Consider the following 22,430-nt stretch of genomic DNA (forward strand, 5'->3'; position numbering starts at 1 on the left):
AGAAGAAGCTTGAAAGAATGACTTCATTCACAGCATTGTCCTAATTTCAGGTCTGTATAAGAAGGACCCATAGAAATAAGTTGACTTGACTTCATCCAAGGTTGGGGAACCTGCAAACTTCAGATGTCTTTGAACAATAACTCATCACTATCAAGTTGACTGATATCAAAGGACCTCCATCCTTGTCCTAATCGGTACTTGGATGAAAAATTAAATTAAAGGGTATGTAATGATTCTTTTATACGACCAGAATCAGAAATAGAAAGTTTGTAGCTCAAGTTGTAGGTTTGTTCCCCGAGCTTGCTGCTTGGTTTCCAGATGTTTCATTGTGCCAAACTAGAAAATATCTTCAGTAGGGTTTGGGGGGGGGTGAAGTGTCTTGTTTGTTTATATAGGTCCTGGGTGATTGGTTGGACTGGTCTATTGAATCACATGACTGATTCACAAGACTGGTTGATTTATAAGACTAACTTACAACCAGTGTAAGAACTAATAAGGAAACAGACCATCAGAACGCCCAATTGATGAACAGGCCACACCAGCTGAATTTCACACCTCACAGCAACCAGTCAGAACTCGCAAGACCACAACCAGTCTTGTGAATTAACCAGCTTTGTGATTCAGTCAGTCTTGTGATTTAATCAGCCCTGTGATTCAACCAGTCACGAAACCAACTGGCCACCCAGGACTTATATAAAGAAACAAATCCCTTCACCCCCAAACCCTCCTGCTGAAGATGTAATCTAATTTTGTAATGAAACATCTGGGTGCCAAGCAGCAAGCTTGGAGGACAAACCTCTGCCTATATAGAAAGAGTTTGCTAAGTAAATCTGATCAATAAAAAGACAGGTATATGAAATAGCACTTCTAGGGAACTTTTGTTATAATGGATTTTTTTTCTTTTCTTTAACAGATCAAACATTAGCAGTTTCCCAGAAGTTTAGTAGGTTTTCCTTCTGACTGGCATTTAGAATTATCCTTTATAGAATTGTGACAGAAAGTAAGATTCTTATACAGAATGCTTGAGTTTTAATACCTTGAAGTTTTAATCACTATCATAAATGGGTAAATGAGAGGGTCAGCAGTTTAGAAAGAAAAAGCAAAGAAATATAAGTAAAATTAATTTAAATCCAAACATTTTTTGCTTGTGGATTAAAATGAGAATTTAAATCACCTATCTGATTTAACCATTATAAAGTGCTGCCTGAAATGAAAATGATTTTTTGAATATTTTAACACAGCCAGTGATGATGCAACAAAAGGAGCAAAACCAAAATAGTATATTTTCTTTTAGAAAAATGAATTTATTTAAATTTATCATCTTTGGAGGAGCAGCACTATTTTTAAGAAATACTGAATAACTTCCAATCTCAATTAAATTATTGCCTCTTCCATTTTTGGTATGATGACTCATTGGATAAAAATGTCATTTCTATCTACTTGCTCTTTTAATCATTCCTAATTTACAGTATTTTTGGAGTTTGGCATAGCCAGTCCATCCATTTTACTGAATGGGGCGATTTGGTCAATCAAAGAGAACACTTTCCATTTAAAAATATTTTTTGCAATAAAAGCTATCAGAAATCCTATATACACTCCACTTTCTCATAGAACAGAAGGATACATATATTATATTCTATGTTGTACCACTGTGGACAGGGTTTACATGAGTTTCCACAAAGGGAAATTAGAAGAAAGAGACATTTCTTTATTTTTGTACAGCATATATTCCGTGCTGTATTTTTGGTTACACTGACCACAGATAGGCCCCATGTTATCAGTTTGATCCCTACTGGGAATTGCTACCCATATTTGATGATTCCCAATAAGAATTAAAACTGATATTATTTTAATTATTCTTCAGTTGATTTATTTTCTTTCCTAGGCCATAACCTTTCAAACTAATAGCATCATGGCATTATATAAAGGTGCTTACTTCTAAATAGATTTCCAGAATGGCTACTAAAGCTATTACATCATCATAAGCAAAGTTATGTTACCCCACAAGCTTGCTTCACATGAGAACATCTTAAATAAATGCTACAATAAGAAGAAAAAGCCACGAAAAAGAATTCAAAAACTCTGAGGATATCAGCACTAAACTTATCTTAATCGTTAGTTAATGAACAGGGCAGCAAAATGAAGCTGTTATTTCACATTTTGGGGCCATATTTTGTTCAGAAGATTTTGTCCATTAACTCCAAAGTTGGCTACACCAAGATCAGGGGTATTCTGGACTATTTCTTACATCCATATTTTTTTTTTCTTCTACTATAACAGCCATTCATGTTAAGTTCTCTGGACATACATTAAATATGCTTACCTGATCTCGAGAATAGGGACTATCCACTTTCTGTTTGTCAGAACAAGCTGCAATAAGAATCTTCATCGCATCCAGTTGAAGCAACATCTCACAGGCCTTTGAGTCCAAAAATGTAATATTGGCAAGTGCAGCTGAAGCCAATAGGAAAACTTCCCCAGAGGCAGCCTCTTGGCACAGTTCTAGGCATTAGAAAACCCAATTAAAATATTAAATTAAAACCAGTCCATTTATTTAACAGAATAACAGTCAAAGTTAAAAGGAATCTTGGCGGCAGAGGTGGGTTGTTCCCGGGTCACCCCAGATCGGGTGAACCAGTAATAGTGGCAGCGGGAGGCTCGGCCCACCCACCAGGATGCTTCTGCACATGTGCAGAAGCAGCGCACGCACATGCGCCTGCAAGCACGTGCCCAAACCGGTAGTAGAAAAATTGGCAACCCACCTCTGCTTGGAGGTCTTCTAGTCCAAACCCTGCTCAAACAGGAAATCCTGTACCATTTCAGAAAAATGGTTGTCCGTTCTCTTCCCAAAAGCCTCCAGTGACCCACAATTTCTGGAGGCCAGTCATTCCATTGATTAATTGTTCTGTCAGGACATTTCTCCTTAATCTAGGTTGGTTCTCTCCTTGATTAGTTTCCTTACATATTTTGTTTGTTTGCATGTTTTAGAACATTTTATAGATGGGAGGGAAGATCCTTGAATATCTGTTTATTTCAAATAAAAATGCATGATACAAATGAGGTTGTAGCATAGAGTCTGGTTGTAGATATAGATTTGGTTGCTAGATAAAATGTAACAGTATGCATATATAAATAAAACTAATTTTGTATGCAATTTTACAGAGTATCTTGCTATCATTACAGCTATATATTTAATATAAGGCTGTGCTATACAACTTTTCCCTTCCTGATGAAGACCTCTTAAAATGCTGCAGACAGGGCTGTTATTATAACCTTCTAAGTGTCTTTTAATTTCTGTACATATTTATTTTAACTAAGATCTGACTCATCCAGAAATTTAATTTCTCTGTGATTCTGGGATTAAATAAATAAGTACAGTAATTTAATTACTTAACTATAAATATTATAGAGAAATCAGAGATTTATTAGAGGAAAGATACCCTATTACAGTCTTTTCTGTCTAAATATCCATAGGTATAGCTGGACCTGAATGTCAAAAGTAGACGCTTTAATGCTAACAACAGATAACTCTCTACTTCTTAATCATAATTCTAATAGCAGAACTTCATATTCCAATGTGATAGTAAGTCAGGTGTTTAAACTATGACTGTTTTCCTAGTATGAAATATAAAGACAGATGAACACTTGGGATGCATTGTGGAACTTCTTAAACAACTTCAACACTATTTTCTTCCCTGATTATTTCTATATTTCTGAAGAGTTTTTTCCCCCTCAGGTAATACATATGGAATACATATTGGGGTATGTGAAACTGGAAGGAAGGAAGGAAGGAAGGAAGGAAGGAAGGAAGGAAGGAAGGAAGGAAGGGGCATCATATCACTTTTGTTTTGAATCCAATATCTCTAAGAAAGAGGTATCACAGCAAAAAACACACTGTGTATGTATAGTCTAGTGAAAAGAAGGATTAGGAGCAACATAATAGCAGTGTTCCAATATTTGAGGGGCTGCCACAAAGAAGAGGGGGTCAATCTACTTTCCAAAGCACAAGAAGGCAAGGTAAGAAACAATGGACAGAAACAAATCAAGGAGAGAAACAACCTTGAACTAAGGAGAAATTTCCTAATGGTGAGAACAATTAACCAGTGGAGGGGCTTGCCTTCACTGGACAGCCACTTGTCTGGAATGGTATAAGGTCTCCTGCTGGAGCAGGGAGTTGGACCAGAAGACCTCCAAGGTTATTCTGTTAAGATAGAAGTTAAGGAACAGTGAAATAACGCCTTTGATTAAAAACAGTTCTTCATCCCTTGTTCTGACCGAGGCTTCCCAAGAGCATGAAACAAATTCCTTGTCCCGGCAAAAAAAAAACCTTTTATTAAATTACAGTGAATTCTGCTCATTCACACCTAGCAAAGTCTTTCAAAGGAGGATTTATGGTCACACATCTTATCTGGCTTGGAGAGCTGTCAGGCCGATATCTGCAGAACTTGGCAAGGAGTCTCGGAAAGTCACTAACCAATTAGCAAACAAATTGTCTCCTGCAAACTCCTCCTCCTTTATTTCCTCTGGGAGGGGGCATTCATTGTCTGGCCTTACTCCCAAGTTGACCCCGGCTCTTTAGTTGTTCCCTTCATCTAGCAACTCTACTCACACGCACACTGGGAACAGGCTCCAGCTGTTTGTCTGCCTCACTGATGTCTGACTCTGAAGGCAGCCTGACAGCTGGAATATGGCTCTGGCTCCCTCGCTGCCTCCAACACAGAGCCCTCATCCGAGCCTTTCCCAGACTCCAGTCCTGGCTCATGTTCCTCCCCAACCTCCTCATTGTCTGAATCTGCTGCCAGCTCTGCTGGCCGCTGGCGAGCCACAACACCCCTTTCCTAAGCAATCTGAGATTAGGATATTTGAAAATTTTCCTAATCAGTAAAAATGTTCTTGCCAGGAGTCTGCATGTCAATTGAGACAGGCTCTCTAAAACAAAAATATAGAAAACTAACAGCAGAAAAAGACACTTTGAAGTTTGTTTTTTCTTGTTGCTGTTTTCTTTTCAATTTATTATTTTTAACTTTTTATTTCTATCAGATGATAGACATCTCAAGCATGTTTAAACTCAATTACAGATGTTTGGCTGACCCCGAATAGGAAGGTGAAAAAATGAAAAAGCAAAGAAAAACGACGCGAGTTGAAAGAAAGATTGCACAATTTACATATCTCACACACAGCATGTGGTAATTAGTCTAAATATTCCCAAAGCCTTCTGCACCTTAACAACATTCAAACATGAACTTTTCATGGATATACATACTGAGAAGCGCGGTGACAATTTCTTCCATGTTCTCCAGAAAGCTGTTGAGATGCTGAGTGAAAGTGAGCTGAGGGGATGTGATTTGAGCTATCACTGCAGCTGCTTCAGCATGGGTAGCTTGGGAATGTATTCCATCTGTAAGAATGTCAGCCAAACATAATATTCCATCAACCTAAGGAGAGAAGGTGGAGCGGGGGTTAGGAAATGATGGAGAATATTTTGACAAAGCAACCTTGAGATGACAAATGTTATAAAGAATAATCTATGAGTTGAAGGTAGCAGTCCTATTTCAAAGCTAGTCAAATAACAATGTATAAAGCCCCTAATTTTTATCTATCCCTGTGTAAGATGTACAGAGAATGGAACTGTACAGCCAAACCCCTTTGTTATAGCAGTGGATACATAAGTGTTGTGGCCCAGCAGGAGCTGTTGGAGCTGCCACCAGACTCCGACAGGGATGGGCCCTATGAGTCGGCTCTGGAGGATGTGGAGGACCCTGGACAGGGTTCCGACTCCGAGCAGGGCACAGAGAGGCTGGTTGGCCACCAGGAGGCACCTGACCCTTGGACCAGTGGGGAGGGGACAAGGGAGTGTGAGCCTGAGGTCAGCAGTGAGTTGTTCCTGGATGCTCAGCACCAAAGAGCTAATAGGCGTCAGGAATAGCTACGCAAGTACAGGAGGTAATTGCACTCAGCTGCTGGTCACTAGGCTCCTCTCCAGACTATAAAAAGACTGCTTGTGCACACGCCCCTCTTGCAGAAGTCAACGCAGGAACGAATGTTGGAGAACATTTTTGTGAGCTTGGCAGGCTGGATTGCTGCCAGGGCTTATCTGTGCTGGATTGCTGCCCAAGCTTGTCTGTGCCGGTTTGCTGCCAAGGACCTCTCTGTCTGTTAATAAATTGCGTAAAGTATCTTTGGCTCGGAGTGTGTGTTGGTGTGGAACGAGGGGGGTCAGAATACATAAGTAACAACATTCATGGTATTTTATTCAGAGTTTTTTTCTCAGTGGTAATGAAATTTTGTGAGTGGCAGTAATACATGCTTATTCTATTAACTTTAGCACTATGGGACAAACAGCATGGATTGCCTTTTTGAATGATTTCCATTAGGAGAGAGACAAGGGTAGTACATCTGTCCTTTCTCTTCTGTACTTCTCAGCAGCTTTTGATCTCATCAGCCATGAATGGGCTCAGTAAGTGGGCAGCACTGATTCACTTTCTTTTTATGGGGCCAATATCAGCCGGTGTTGATTGGGAGCCTTCAGCCCTACTATGTGGGCTTCTGCAGGGTTCAATACTATCTGTGTAACATCTATATGGAGTTTCTGGATGAGATCATCCATCAGCATGGAGTGATGTCCGATCAGTGTACTGATGATACCCAGTTATACATCTCTGCCCTTGGCAAATTATTATATCTGGTCATAGTATCTACAAACTATGATGGTCTGGATGAGGAACAGTAGGCTTCAGCTAAATCCTGACAAGACAGAGTAGCCCTGGGTTTTAGGGCCTTCTGGATCTGGAGTTTTAAACATCTTTGACACTACATAGAGTTGCATTTCCCTAGATAGACTGTCCAGAGTTTGCCCCATCCACCCACCCAAATTCATAACTCCTACTTGAGGAGCAGCAAGTAGTGGCTAGGAGGACCTTTGAAGTGCTTCATTTTGTGTGCCCACTGCATCCTTCTTGGACCATGAGGATCTACTCACTGTCAGTCATGCCCTGGTCATCTCCAGATTGTATTTACTGTAGTGCACTCCATAGGTGGCTACTCCTAAAGAGCCTCCAGAAGCTTCAGTGGTGAGAATGCAACTGTACAGACAATTATATGTTTCCTAGAATAGCACACATTACTCAAACTGCATTGGCTGACAGTTCGATTCTGGGTGCAATTCAAGGCACTGGTTTTAAGTTTAAAATCTTACGTGGCTTGGGACTAGATTATTTAAGGGATTGCCTTTTCTCAATTTCATCTCCCCATCCCATTAGGTCAAGTAGAAGGGTTATGCTTTAAATCCTGCCTCTTAAGCAGTACAATCTGATGGGATCCAGGACATGAACTTTTTCTTCTATCCCCCCAACCTCTGGGACATCATTCCCCACTGAGGTGGGGATTAGCCCCATACCTGCTACCCCTACAGAAAACCCTGAAAATGTGGCTTTTCTATCAACCTTGAGCCTGCGAGGATCATTTGTATGAAGTTAAGGGACTATTCTTCTTCTATTATGGGAAAAACATGGGGATTTTCATGCCTCTCATATCTTTATTTTTTATTTCTGCTTTTATTTTTGCTTGATGTGTCCTGAATTGTTATATAGTTTATAAGGAATAAAAATCACATTTTGTGAGATGAGACACTGTATAAATTTGCTAAATAGATAAAATATCCAAGAAGTCAGTATTCTCCCTAAGATTAAATTACAGAGAGCAGTTTTCCTTCCGAGGGTAGCAAAAAAGTATTACCTAATACCTAATATCTATTATCACAATTTTCTATTATCACATTTTTGTTATCAAATGTATTGGGTTGTTCATCATAGAGTATTCAGTTCAAGTGTTCAAATGTCTTCACTTCTTGTTAATACTTAATGCTGATGCCTTAAGTGATCTATTTAAAGCTTTTCTGGCTCTCACTTTTATTATTCATTAATAAGCTATGCCAAATTACTTACCTATCCCTATCTGGATATAAATTAATATATTTGATTTTCTGTTATCCGTAACAGCATTTTATGAAAAGTGCTATCAAGTTTACAAAGATAAATGTTATTATTTTAGAAATAATTATGATTATAGCAAGGATAAATATAACACAGGCCTATTTATTTTATAGAACACAATGTTTGGCGTGTACTATTCGGAAATGAAAGTTATGTTCCCAATCTCCATTTTTTGGGACAAGATGTCATCATCGATCTATATTTCTCTAATCATAAGAAAAGTAACTGTAGGCTGAGCCCGAGGGAAGGGTCAAACACTTCATAAGTCATGAGTCTCTGTGCACTCACAAGAGATCTAAGCCCACCTTCAATTCCATTGACTCTTATCTACTGCCAATTTGCTTTGACTGTTAGTAGCTCAGATTCTTGTAGAGCAAGAGTGTCAAAGTCAATTTTATTGAGGGCCGCATCAGAGTTGTGTCTGACCTCGGGGGGCTGCAGTGGGCATGGCCAGGGTGAGCAGGGCCAGGTTGACATCACTCATGGCGGGGACGCCTGTGGTGACCCAAGTGCTCTACCAGTGAAAATGGGTTCCCAAGCTCCGATTTTTGCTGCCACTGTGTCTACAAACCTCTGCCAGCGAAAAGGAGCTCGAAAGGGTCACCCATGGCTCTCCCAAGCTCCGTTTTTTGCTGGCAGAGGCACTGCAGGTAAGCCCTGTGCTGTTTCCAGGGTGGCCCTCTGGGCCAGATCTAAGCACTCTGCAGGCTGGATCTGGCCCCCAGACCTTGAGTTTAACACTCCTGTTGTAGAGAGTTTAAGCCTGCAATAAATTTTTATACTCATTTGAACTGCTGAAAACTCCTGATTTCCTTGGCACGTGACATTTGCATAACTCACTTTAGTACAGGGAATATATTTCTGCTTGAGCAATAGGATTACAAGTCAATATAAATATTTATATTTAAAGCAGTATTTCAATTTGTATTTTCTGGAAAAAAAACATTCACTATCAAAATACAAGATTTTAAAATATTTTAACATTTTTCTTTTGAAGCTAAACACTGTAGAAATACTTAGGGTGTGAACAAGGCCGCAAATACAAAGTTCAAACTTCATATTAGTTTGATCAACATGGTTGATATCAGAACTTGCTAAGACAGAATTTCTCTAGTGGCTTGCAAACTGCATTTAGTTTGAATGTTTAGCTTGAACAGGTTGACATCTTCATACTTACACTGTGGTTTTGCCCAGTTTTGACTGAACTTACTTTGCTTGTCAGAAGGTTGCAAAAGTTGATCACATGACCCAGGGACACTGCAACCATCATAAATATAAGCCAGTTGACAGGTGTCTGAATTTTGATCGTGTGACTATATGGATGTTCCAATGGTCAAAAGTGTGAAAAATGGTCATAAGTAACTTTTTTCATTGTCGTAATTTCAAATAAATAAATGGTTCTAAGTCAAGGACTACCTGTAATAGGGTCCCTCTTAAATTCCAGAACAGCAATATTGGTATTTTTTATTGAACCAGTTGTCTAAATTGCAGATTGCATGTATTCATAAAGTATTAGCAATGAACCAAAACTCAATAGCAAGAGAAAAGTCCGGAATTCAGCACACAAACCCAAATCAACAAATATTGTGTTCTGTTTATGACCGCAGCTTTGCTGTGAAGCATTCTCATATTCTTAGTTAAGGAAAAAGGAGAAATGGATGCCAAATGATACATAATGGAGTGTCACTGTTAGGGAGATATTGCAAAGGTTGGGCAAGACTTAGTATTGTGAGATAAAGAATGGGGGGGGGGGCATAGAATAGAGTGTCCATGTTTATAAAGTGGGAAAGGCCTGAGTTCTTAGCCAGAATTCCCTCAGATTGAAAAAGTTCTTGAAACTGGTTGAGGAAACAGAAGTAGACCGGTAGAAAAGACACAGTTTTACACTGAAGCAGCCAATTCAATGTATTTGAACTTGAATACAATTCAATGTATTTTGAACCTTTGAACTATGGTGCTGGAGAAGATTCCTGCGGCTCCCTTGGACTGCAAGGCGATCAAACAGGTCAGTCCTAGAGGAAATCAACCCTGACTGCTCTCTAGAAGGCCAGATCCTGAAGAGAAAACTCAAATACTTTGGTCACCTAATGAGAAGGAAGGACTCACTGGAGAAGAGCCTAATGCTGAGAAAGATTGAGGGCAAAAGAAGATGGGGACAACAGAGAATGAGGTGTCTGGATGGAGTCACTAATGCAGTAGGAGCGAGTTTAAATGGACTCCAGAAGATGGTAGAGGACAGGAAGGCCTGGAGGAACATTGTCATGGGGCCGCAATGGGTCAGACATGACTTTGCAACTAACAACAACAAGCCAATTTAGAGCCAAAGCTTAGGATCTGTCTTCAGGGACTTATAATTATTACTACTACAATCATGTGGTGCTGAAGCACTTTCAGGTTGAAAGGATTAAACGGTGACATTACCATCACTCAGGGGACACCCAGTAGGAGGCTTGTTTCATGACCCCGTTAAATAGCCACTGAAGTGGTACCCATTTATCTACTCACGGTCACCTGCTGTCAAACTGCTGGGTTGCCGGAAGCTAGAGCATGTGGTGGGAGCTCACTGCATCCTGCAGCAGCAACTGGATCTCAAATGCGAGCCTGCCGATCATCAGCCCAGAATACTAACCTTGTGATTCCCAAGCTCCTGCTATGATGCAGATCATTTTAGGATTAACAACAAAACAGCCTAGTGGGTTTAACTCTTCTCACGCAAAGATAAGTCATGTCTATGAAGATTGTCAATCATCCAGGTCATGGTTGTCCCAAATGTGTTTTTTTTTTTAAACGCAACTTTCTTTTTTTTCTCTGCAAACATTTCACTTTTTATCCAAGAAGCTTCTTCAGTTCTAATCGAAGAAGTTAGAACTGAACTGAACAGTTAGAACAGAAGAAGCTTCTTGGATGAGAAGTGAAACGTTTTCAAAGAAAAAACTAAGACAGTCCAGTTGCCTTTTGAAAAAAGCACCTTTGGGCCAAAAATTAACCATATCTCCTCTGATCATCTTCAATCTATGTCTTTTATTGTCTTACTGCTTCACAATATAAAACTGGAATATTGTTTACTCTCAGATCTTTTTTACAGTGAATTGCTGCCCTTGATTATGAGTTATTAGAAATAGAAGAATGAAATGAAGGCAAAAGATTTGCTGATACCTTGGATTGGGAGGATAGGATTGAATTTTGAGAATGAAACTACATGAATTTACATGGTTTGTCCAGAAACAAAACACTGCAAGTTTTGGAAGTGGCACAGTGGTTAGAGTTCAGTACAGCAGGCTACTTCTGTTGACTGCTGATTGCCAGGAGTTTGGCAGTTCAAATCCCACCGGCTCAATGTTGACTCAGCCTCCCATCCTTCCAAGGTCGATAAAATGAGGACCCAGCCATGAGTCAGCCATGCTGACTCTGTAAACTGCTTAGAGACGGCTGTAAAAACACTGTGAAGCGGTATATAAGTCTAAGTGTTATGCTATACTACACTAAGGCAAGACCCCTACTCCTCTCACAAACAATTTTCTCTCTCCCTTATCACTGAGGTGCAATAAACCCAGGTGTACTTTACACTTTTTGGGCCTGATGCGGAAGTATGTGCAAGTGTGTGGGTGGGGAAATAAAACATACCAGGTTACACCATTTATAAGTGTCCCATAATAAATTTTAAAAGGACAGGGGAACAATCTAATAAAAGCACTTTAACATCCCAAAAGAAATTGCTGTTCCAAGCATTTATATAATTAGCTTTCACACTGAAAGGAACTTTGGAATGTTGCCCTGCTTTCTGCTTAATTCTGGAGAAGTAATCAGCTAAAATGTCAAACATGCTCAATATCTTGGCAATATAAGAGAATGGGTCAGCTAGATAATACAAACAAAAGAATTCTATGAATACAGCATAATACAAGAGAGATTTTGCATTTGAGGAATATTTGAGTGGTGAAATCATAACTGTAAAGTTTAAGATTTTCCAGTTAAGGAAAATGCTTGATAAAATTTGTAAAGTACAGCCAATTGGAGGACAATCTTCTTAGGCATCAATGCAATTCAATTTTCTAAGCAGTCTCTTGCAGTCTTAGTCCTTTTATCTGAAAAAAAGTACTTGTCATACATTATATTTCATATATGCACAATGCCACACTGGTGATGCTGCACCCACAAAAGGTTCATTTGACTTAATAGTTTCATATTTAATAGGGAGAGGCTTTTGCCCATTGGACTGGCAGATTTGAAATTAGGAGTTTTGAGACTATGTCACATTTCTCATGATAAGGGCATTGAATTGCAAAATTCCTATCCAGAAGAAGAAAACTGTTGAAAATTCCATGTCATTCTTCTATCTATTTCCCAACCTATGTAAACTTCAACTCCCACAATTCTCCAGTGAGCACAATTGTTTTGAGAATTCTGAAGTCCGCATATCATGAAGGCTATCGGGTTAGGAAACCTTGTTCTAGGATTTCTCTACGTCCGTTAATTTATAGATTTTCTTTCAGCAAATGGGTACACCTCCAAAGTAACATCAATAATTACTAATGCCTTGGTAAGACCACACTTGGAATACTGCATCTAGTTTTGTTCACCATGATGTAAAAAAGATGTTACAAAAAAAGACTCTGAAAAAGAGTGCAGAGAAGAGCAACAAAGATGAGTGGGGGACTGGAAGCTCAAACATATAAAGAACAGTTGCTGGAAGTGGGTATGTCTAGTTTAATGAAAAGAAGGACCGGGGTGACATGATAGCAGTGTTCTAATATCTCAGGGGCTGAAGGCTGAAGGTTTGTAAGAAGAGATTGAACATTTGCCTGAATGGTATAGGATTTCCTTCCTGAGCAGGGGATTAGACTAAAAGACTTCCAAGGTCCCTTCCTATTGTTATATTAAACAACAGAACTCTAGATTAGGGATGCAAAATCATATTCATATTGAGTGCTGTTGTTGATGCATGGTGGACTTGCATTACAAGAAGTCAATAGGCAGGACAAAAAAAATCGCCAGTCCTAGAGTGGAATTAAATTTGATTAAATTTTCATTTTATTGAAGACAGTTTACTCTTTGTGTATTTATAAATTTTCCTTTGGTCAATGAATGATTATAATTTTATATCAACCTTTGGAGAGATGTGGGGCTGACTTTATTACATTGTGGGACACATTAATCTTAAGGGCCTGGCCTTCTTGAAGCCATCTCTCATCGTTTAGATGTAGGCATCTGGGGATGGAGGTGGCTGTACTTTCTTGAAACATCAAGAAAGCTTGGGAGATCTTTCAAGCTTTGTGCTAACTGGAGATGCATAGGTTAATGCCAAAGTCAGGAGGACTTTTTTCCTAACTTGGACTGGTAGGCATGTAGCCCTAACTTGAAAGGAAGGGACTGGTCTGAATTATCCATGCACTCAGATGCTTGTGATTTAATTGTATAATAGTATTATAAAAATAAAATAAAGTTAAGACTGCTTTTAGAGATAGCATAGAGGGCATAGCTGACTGAGCATCTATGGGAATGAAATAGTCAGAGCCTACCAGATTTTTGCTCCATTAATAATATCCTAAAATTTCCATAGTGCTTCACAACTTTAATAAATTTTACCCTGCTCTCCTTGTTGTCAGCTTTCCCAGAATACAGCCTAATATGCTCATGCAAACACAGATAAAGCCCTATCAGTAGGACCAGAACCAATCACATACACACACAATATTGCATTATTTACAATTGTACAAGATAAGAAAAAAGATAATCTAATGTATGATGTGCATGAAGGGCAAATGAAGGAGACAGACAGTCTAAACACAAGAGTAATTGAAAGTTACTGCCTTGAAACAAAATAAAGAATTATACTGTAATATGTTGTATAATAATAACATATCATGAAGAAGAGGGGAAAGAGAGGGGAAAGAAATGGAGAGCAGTAGAAAGTTAGATGAATGCACTAACTGAAGAATGGTCATAAATGAATAAATTGGACATCCACAGGAAAGAATGTCCTTAAGAGAACCTGAATAAGGAGGTATGATGATGGGGTTATGGAGCCGTCAAGGTTCCAGACAGAGCTTGGGGTTATTCCTGACACTCTCGCCCACAGTCCGGTGGAGACTCTGGCTGCTGCGTGGCACTCGGCAGCGTCGGAGGCCCTCGACCGGATTGCGCCACTGCGGCTCCTCCGAGGCAGCGGATCCCGGAGACCCCCTTGGTTCACCGAAGAACTCCGGGAGATGAAGCGCCGGAGGAGATGCCTAGAGCACCGTTGGAGGTCCGATAAGTCCGAATTGAACCGAGCAATGGTAACCACCTGCACCAGGGAATACACCAGGGCACTCAGGGCAGCAAAAAGATCCACATAGCCACCCCTGGTTGCATCCGCTGAGTCCCGTCCAGCCGACCTGTTTAGGATAACCCGCTCCCTACTGAACAAAAGGGAGGCGGGGGAACCCTTGCAGGGGCAGAGCTGAAGAGTATGCCCAATTCTTAGCGGACAAAATTGCTCGGTTTCGGTCGGACTTGGACTCCACCCCCGCAGTTCCAGCCGAGGCACAGGGGGACCAAGTAGAACAGCTCTGGGTTGAGTTTCAGGACGTTACCCCCGGGGATGTGGACAAGGCCATGAGAGCTGTAAGTTCCTCCACCTGTGTTCTGGATCCGTGTCCCTCATGGCTGGTCACGAACTGCAGTGAGGTGACACGAGGCTGGATCCAGGCGGTTGTAACCGCCTCCCTTCGGGAGGGGAACTTCCCCGCCGCACTGAAAGCGGCGGTGGTGAGACCCCTCCTGAAGAAATCATCCTTGGATCCAGCTGTTCTTAATAGCTATCGCCCAGTCTCCAACCTTCCCTTCTTGGGGAAGGTTGTTGAGAAGGTGGTGGCCTTCCAGCTCCAACGGTCCTTGGAGGAAGCAAACTACCTAGACCCCTTCCAGTCAGGCTTCAGACCCGGTTACAGCACAGAAACCGCTTTGGTCGCATTGATTGATGATCTCTGGAGAGCCAGAGATGAAGGACATCCCTCCATCCTGGTCCTCCTTGACCTCTCAGCGGCTTTCGATACCATCGACCATGGTATCCTTCTGCGACGACTGCGGGAGGTGGGAGTGGGAGGCACCGTGTTACGGTGGTTCTCCTCCTACCTCTCGGACAGGTCGCAGTCGGTGTTAGTGGGGGGGCAGAGATCGTCCCCTAGACCCCTAAATTATGGGGTGCCTCAGGGTTCGGTCTTATCCCCCCTACTATTCAACATCTACATGAAACCGCTGGGAGAGATCATCCGCAGGCACGGGATTAGATACCATCAATATGCGGACGATACTCAATTGTATCTGTCCGCCCCGTGCCAACTCAATGAAGCGGTAGATGTGATGGGCCGGGGCCTTGAGGCCGTTATGGACTGGATGAGGGTTAACAAGCTTGTGCTCAACCCAGAAAAGACCGAGTGGCTGTTGTGTTTTCCTCCCAAAGATTTGACTAATATTCCACCACTCAGGCTGGGGGGTCAAATTTTACACCCCTCAGAGAGGGTTCGCAACTTGGGAGTCCTCCTGGATCCACAGCTGTCATTTGACCACCACCTAACGGCTGTGACCAGGGGGGCATTCGCCCAGGTTCGCCTGGTGCGCCAGTTGCGACCCTACCTGAATCGGGAGGCTCTCACAACAGTCACTCGGGCCCTTGTGATCTCTAGGCTGGAATACTGCAATGTGCTCTACATGGGGCTGCCCTTGAGGAGCATCCGGCGACTTCAGCTAGTGCAGAACGCAGCCGCGCGAGTGATTGCGGGTGCACCTCGATTCACCCGCATAACACCTATCCTCCGCGAGCTGCGCTGGCTGCCTGTCGATCTCCGGATGCGCTTCAAGGTGCTATTAATCACCCATAAAGCCCTACATGGCAGTGGATCTGGATACTTGAGAGACCGCCTTCTGCCAATTACATCCCTGCGACCAATAAGATCCCATAGACTAGGCCTCCTCCGTATTCCATCGGCCAGCCAGTGTCGGCTGGCAACCACAAGGAGGAGGGCCTTCTCAGCAGTAGCCCCGACCCTTTGGAACGAGCTCCCCGTGGAGATTCGTACCCTCTCCACCGTCCAGGCCTTCCGCATAGCCTTGAAGAACTGGCTCGCCCGTCAGGCCTGGGGATAAGGATAGTTGCCCCTCCCGAATGATGAATGTATGTTGCCTACCATTTTATTATATGTTTCTATCTTGATGTCTGTATTCCCCTTTCCCGGTTTTATGTGAGCCGCCCTGAGTCCCCTTAGGGAAAAGGGCGGCCTACAAATTCTAATAAAACTCTAAAAACTCTAAAACTCTAATCTGTGATTTTATCTATCATCTGTCATCTCTCCCTCACCCTCTCCTTCTCCCCCTCCCCCTCTTCCTCCCTCTCCCTCCCTACCTCCCTACCTATAATTTATCTAGCTAACAACATCTATCCAACAATCCCTCTCCTACACTTTTGCCAAAGGCTGAGAAAGGGGCAAAAACTCTCAATAGTCTTTTGGATATGAGTACATACCAATACCACTCTGTCTCCCCATTTCACCATAGTATTATATAAATGCCAAAAGATATCATTCCATTCACCCATTCACTCCTATTTAGGGGCATACGGATTGAGTTTCAAGCCTTTACTTGAAGGCAAAATTCCATGGAAGAGTTTTAATCACATAGCTGAACTATAGTCAATGACTGGATGAATCAAAAATACCTATCCCATCTCACATGGGGGGGGGGGTTGGTAAGAACCACTAATGATTTATTTTCAACTTCTAACTAGCTTATATAATGTCATTGCTGAAGTGCCTTTTGTCCAACATGCATTAGTATAACATACAAGCGCTCAATAAATGCACCCAATCCTTAATTAAAATTCTCAGATGAGAGAGGCAAGTTGTTACATGTCATGCCCCCAGGCTAATCTTCCCTCCCTTCTTAGGAAGCCATGGAAATGCCACAAGAACACATTTATCAGTGTCACTCAAGGTATTTTCCTTTACCTCCCTCTTCATTTCTTAAGTTTTATTTTAAACTTAGGACAGCTACACAATATTGCCCTTGATCAGTATTTAGATGGAGAAGAAGCAAAATGAATTCTGGTCTTACTTAATGGCAAAACAATCTTTTTTCAATACTGTAATCTGCTTCCCTAATATCGGTAAGGCTTCCTGACTGTGCACACATTCCTTGACAGTTCAGATACTGTCAGACTTGCAAGATAGACCAGACTAAGAAACCAACACCGCATATGTCTAAAACTATTTTCATTAGAACAGCTCTATGAAGAGAATCTTACAAGTCTGGATCTGCTTCCCCCTTCCTCACTTTACCTGTGGGTATACTAGGAAAGGGCTTGCTGAGATGTTTTCTCAAGTTAATTTCATGCATTGGACTTGAGTTCCACTTATCCAACCACTGCCTTGCTAGTGGCTCTTCTTCCTGTTCTTTAAGGTCATTGCATATGTCCTTAACAGATTCCTCTAATGAGAAAATGGCTTAAGTTACCAGGTATGGGACTTGACACCAATTGGGCTAGAATAGTGAGACGGGTGGGGGGAGTGATCGATGGAGCTGCTTCCAGACGGGCGGGGGTGAACGAGCGAGCGACGGGGACGGGGCAGGGTTTCCGGAAGTTACTTACAGGTCCACCGATCGAACTTCCTCTCACCGGATCAGTAAATTTCACCATCTGGTTCTCCCAAGCAAACCGGCAGAAACCCACCACTGCTCTACATCCATTGGCAGATGAGAATTTAAGGACAGAAACTGTCGGGCACTTAAACATCTATGGAGATTCTCAGTCATCCAGATCATGGTTGTTCCAAAGGTGCTTATTTCAAATGCAACTGGACTTTCTTTGTTTTCCCATAAAGATGTTTTTCCTACAGAACTGAAAAAGCTTCTTGGATGAGAAGCAAAACATCTTCAAAGAAAAACAAAGAAAGTCCAGTTGCCTTTTGAAAAAATACCTTTGTAAGGCAACTAGTAATAATGGGTGTTAAGCCCAAGATGAACACAAGCCAATTATTAATCCTATTCACATAACTCTCATTTTTATTGACTCTCAAAATTATTAGTTGGAGTATGTATGTATGTATGTATGTATGTATGTATGTATGTATACCCATGCACACGTAGGTAACTATGCTCCTTAAAATTAGATGTTCACTATAAACATGTCTTTTAATCTTTCAGTTTTAGATAAAACTGTTGATCATTGTTTAATACCCAATACTTAGAAGTTAGACAAAATATTCCACTAGCTAATTATAAGGTTTTACTTATGAACATTCATGTTTTATGCAAACAGAAAAAAGTGTGTGTCACATCAAGAGATTTACTTATCTGTGCATCTAAAGGACTTTTTTTACAAAAGGTGGTATTTCATGATGTGGAAGAAACAAGCTGCAGGACTCAATACTAACTTTAATTTAACTTGGAAATCATTTAGGGATTATGACTCTGCATATAAGCCTCTTCCATAAACAAAGATTGAGTTGAATCTTAAAACTCCAAATTTAAAGTAATTTAAGGATGGACTATTTCACATTTCCTAAATTGTATTGTTTTTATTGGTTGTTTTTATTTTGGGGATTTGTTGTTACTGTTATACCTGACTTAATTATAACAATAGCTTTTAAAGTGCCAAACTGATATATTCTTATCTTTATATACTTAATTCAATCTTACTGATAGAATAATGAGCATTTTTTTATTTTTTCTTAACATTTTGAAAATTCTCATCTAATCTTTAACAGTTTGTAAATCTCTGGATTTTTTTTCTCTCCTGTGGTTGTATTCTTAAGTATATTTAAAATTAAATAATGTCTAAAAAATTCAGAAGAGAAAAAAGGGGGGAAATGCAATGATCAGTATGGAACAAGTTAGTAGCAATATTCCTGTGTATCTTGTTTTCAATTGTCACTGTCATTGCTTGCTTCTCCATTTAATTCTACCTTGGAAAAAAAGTAATTTCCTCTGTCACTTTTTTTTTGGGGGGGATAAATCTTTGTCTTCTCTTTGTCCTAGGACCACCCCCTTCCCCCAGAGCATGCAAGTGAGAGTGATGTTCTTGATGTTCCATGAGCCTTGTTGTTTACTCGCAGATGTTTCATTACCCTACTAGATAACATCATCAGTGTGACTCAGTCTGAGTTTTATATGCAGAAACTTAACCTGACAGTTTTTTTTTTGGGGGGGGGGGCTTTCTTCTTGGTAGTCCTTGGTTAGTTCCTTGCTATACATCCTATTCATTGTTGGAACAGACAATCCTAGACTGTTTTTACAGTATCCTGATAATGTTATTAGCACAAATCTCTATTAACTAGCTGTATATTAAGAGCAATTGTTGCAGCTCTCATAACCACTGGGTGTCACTATTACACAGCCCTATAATTTTGTATGCATTTTACTGAGTTTTGAGATTGTTCTCTCTGAAGCCTTAATCACTGCTCTGAGAGTATATTAAGTAGAATTAATGAACTGAAAAGATCTTTCATGAAGACTTCAATGATGCTATAGGTTGTATTATTTGTACACTTCAGCTCTTCCTTCATGTTTATATCAAGATGGATATAAAGTTTTCCTCCTATTCGTAATTGCCAGAGATCATATCATAATAAGAATTACATTTTGCATAATGTAGGAGGTAATGGAAAACACTGATAAATATAATGTAGCCCCTTATTTTATTTGGAGCAGTGCACTATAATAAGCTTTCCTGCTGATTTAGGTCAAATAAATATATTTAAATGTTTTGACCACACTAGGGGAAAAATAAAGGATTTAGTACAGAAAATACTCTTTTTGGTTATTCTTTAGTCTGAAAAAAGTTTTTATTGTTCTACACAGGATACCCATACTAATAATTTTAAAACCACGTTAAAGATAAAGACAATTATGTAATAATTTCAAACTAATACAAACGTGATTGATTGCAGTTGTCATGGGCTATTAATTGCGTGTTTTATTGCCTATAATTCATCACAGACATGAATTACCCACCAGACATAGTGATTTAACTGCACTAGTATAAAAACAAAATAAATTGGTATGTTTTAAAACATTAAAACTACCAAAATTATAAAAATAAAGCAGAAAAACAGTGCGATATAGTGATTAAGATGTTGGACAAGCAGTGGAAAGACTCATTCAAATCCACCAGTGATAGTTTATTGTTAATTTTTATTACGTGCATATAACCATCATATTATTACCTTTCAGGGTAAGCAAAGTTATTCAAAAAACAGAAAAAGAATAAGTAGTAGGAAGCAAAAGAATTTAGAAGCAGGAAGCAAGAGAAAATGATAGCTATTAAATCTAGTTCAGAAAAACATAATTCACTCTACCACTTCATAATTTCTATCACTAGAATAGAATAGAATAATTTCTTTCATACTGCTTAATCCACATTTATTCATCAGCTTTTCAGTCTCGTCTTTATTATTCTTTGTAAATTACACTAACTTTCTTTGGAAAAGAGTAGTATAGCAATAAATAGAAACAACAGCCTATCAAGGGCATTGGTGGCACAGTGTTTAGAATGTAGTATTGCAGGCTAACTCTGCCCACAGACGGTAGTTCGATCCTGATGGTGCTCAAGGTTCACTCAGCCTTCTATCCTCTGTAGTCAATAAAATGAAGACCAGATTGTTGGAGCAATATGCTTAGTTGTAAATGCCCATAATGTGTGATGGAGTAGTATTATATACAGTAAGTATAAGTATAAGTGCTATTGACATCTGACTCCAAAGACAAACAAGGGGAGTGTTCATTGTTGATATTAAAATAATGCTGCTACTTATATCTGCAGGCAATCTTTCAAAGATCTTGGGACAAACTTACAATTTAAAAAAAAAAATCAGGAGAAGAATGTTAACTTGAGGTTGCTTGTATATATACAACTAGAACCTAGCTGACCTTGACTCACTTAAAAAAAATATAGCTTGGAACTTGGAACATAAAACACAAGAATTTTCAGGACTATAGATTAAACTAAGAAGTAATACGTATCTTGAAAGAATATGCCAAACTAATTTGATATTTTTATTTATTAAATTTAAATGCCGCACACCTTACTCTGGAAATGTAGGAATTCATGTAGCCAGAATCACTGTTTAGTGTACCATTAACAATTTGTCATTCTTTTCGTAGCATACCTGGAATTTTTGGGGAAGAAGAAACCAGCAGCCAGATGCCTTTAGCTGCTGGTAGATGCTTTGGTGCTAGCAGTTCACAACCACTATTGATTGCAGTAACTTGAATTCGGGATCTTTTCCAGATCTACAGACATATATTGAGTAATTTCAAGACTTGCACTTTCCTTCTGCATCCCATTTTTTTTTTTAAAGTAATTGATAAATCACTAAGTCAGCAGCAAGGTTTGTAACAGGAGACAAAGCCAGTGTGTCAGCAAGTCTACTTCATTATAGTAGTGTGTTTGGCTCCCATACAGAATACACTTCAACAAAGAGATTTTGTGCCAATTACCCTGCTTTTTTCTTTATGAACCATTTCAATCAGCCCTGAAACATATTGGATGCTGCTGGCCAATGCCTGTAAAGATCTGTGATATGTGAGCTCAGGGAGAGCTATACAAGTCTACTCTGTGAAACAATTATAAATCTGTGGGTATGTATGCACCACTGTAGTTTAAACTATTAGAATAGCCTTAAATGTACATTTGCTGCAGCTTAGTCCACACATCACTGAGATCAGTCATACATTGAATCAGCATGCATATGGCGGGAGGGTGGTCTTTCCTGCCACAATACCTGTGTTCCATCTCATATCTGCAATATGTAAACCTTTAGGTATCAACATAAATTTCTTTACAAAATTGGGATACCTTGTGCAGCTGGAGAACTAGGTTATATAAGTGTGTGTGGCATGCAATGCACAAGGGGCAGTGTGTATCATGATACAGTCCACCACACATAGGAAATTTAAAGGGTGACAGACAATGTCTGTTTGGGTTTAACGTTTTAGGAATACATCTTTAGTGGAACATGAATTTAAGGCATAAACTGAGCTCATTGGAGCCAAATACCAAGGAAATTATGTTAAGGCAATTTTCTATATATAAATAGATGAATTGGCATGTGCTGGTTATATCTGGTTATATAGCTTTGCTTTTTTAAAAAAAATATTATTTTGATTTTATAAATATTTCAATTCATGGATAAGTGACTTCAAGCAGTTTAGAAACTTTCAACACACAAATAAGCAATTCCAAAATCCTGTTGCGCTTTTGGGTAAGAAAATCTACAGGTAAGAAAATGAAAGCATTGATACAAAGCAATCTATTCTCTTAATTATCCTTATCTCTTTCAGTTTCCCCTTCTAGTTACTAAAGGAGTGATATAGATGTAACTATCTCTGTATTGATTTTCATTAAACACTGCCCTAACTTTGAAAGCTGAGCAAGCTTTTCTTTTCTCTTCAGAAAAACATCTA

At 39.8% G+C, this 22,430-nt stretch overlaps 1 protein-coding gene across 1 annotated transcript in view; it reads right to left on the minus strand.

Annotated features, from left to right (window-relative positions):
- Positions 1–22,430, minus strand: part of INSC (INSC spindle orientation adaptor protein) — an 85,687-nt gene that overhangs the window by 12,239 nt on the left and 51,018 nt on the right. Inside the window, 2 exon segments of the mRNA XM_032212882.1 lie at positions 2,324–2,502; positions 5,264–5,435. Of these exon segments, the coding sequence (XP_032068773.1) occupies positions 2,324–2,502; positions 5,264–5,435 (351 nt within the window).

Source organism: Thamnophis elegans, chromosome 1 (assembly GCF_009769535.1).
Source record: "Thamnophis elegans isolate rThaEle1 chromosome 1, rThaEle1.pri, whole genome shotgun sequence".
Taxonomy (NCBI): Eukaryota; Metazoa; Chordata; class Lepidosauria; order Squamata; family Colubridae; genus Thamnophis; species Thamnophis elegans.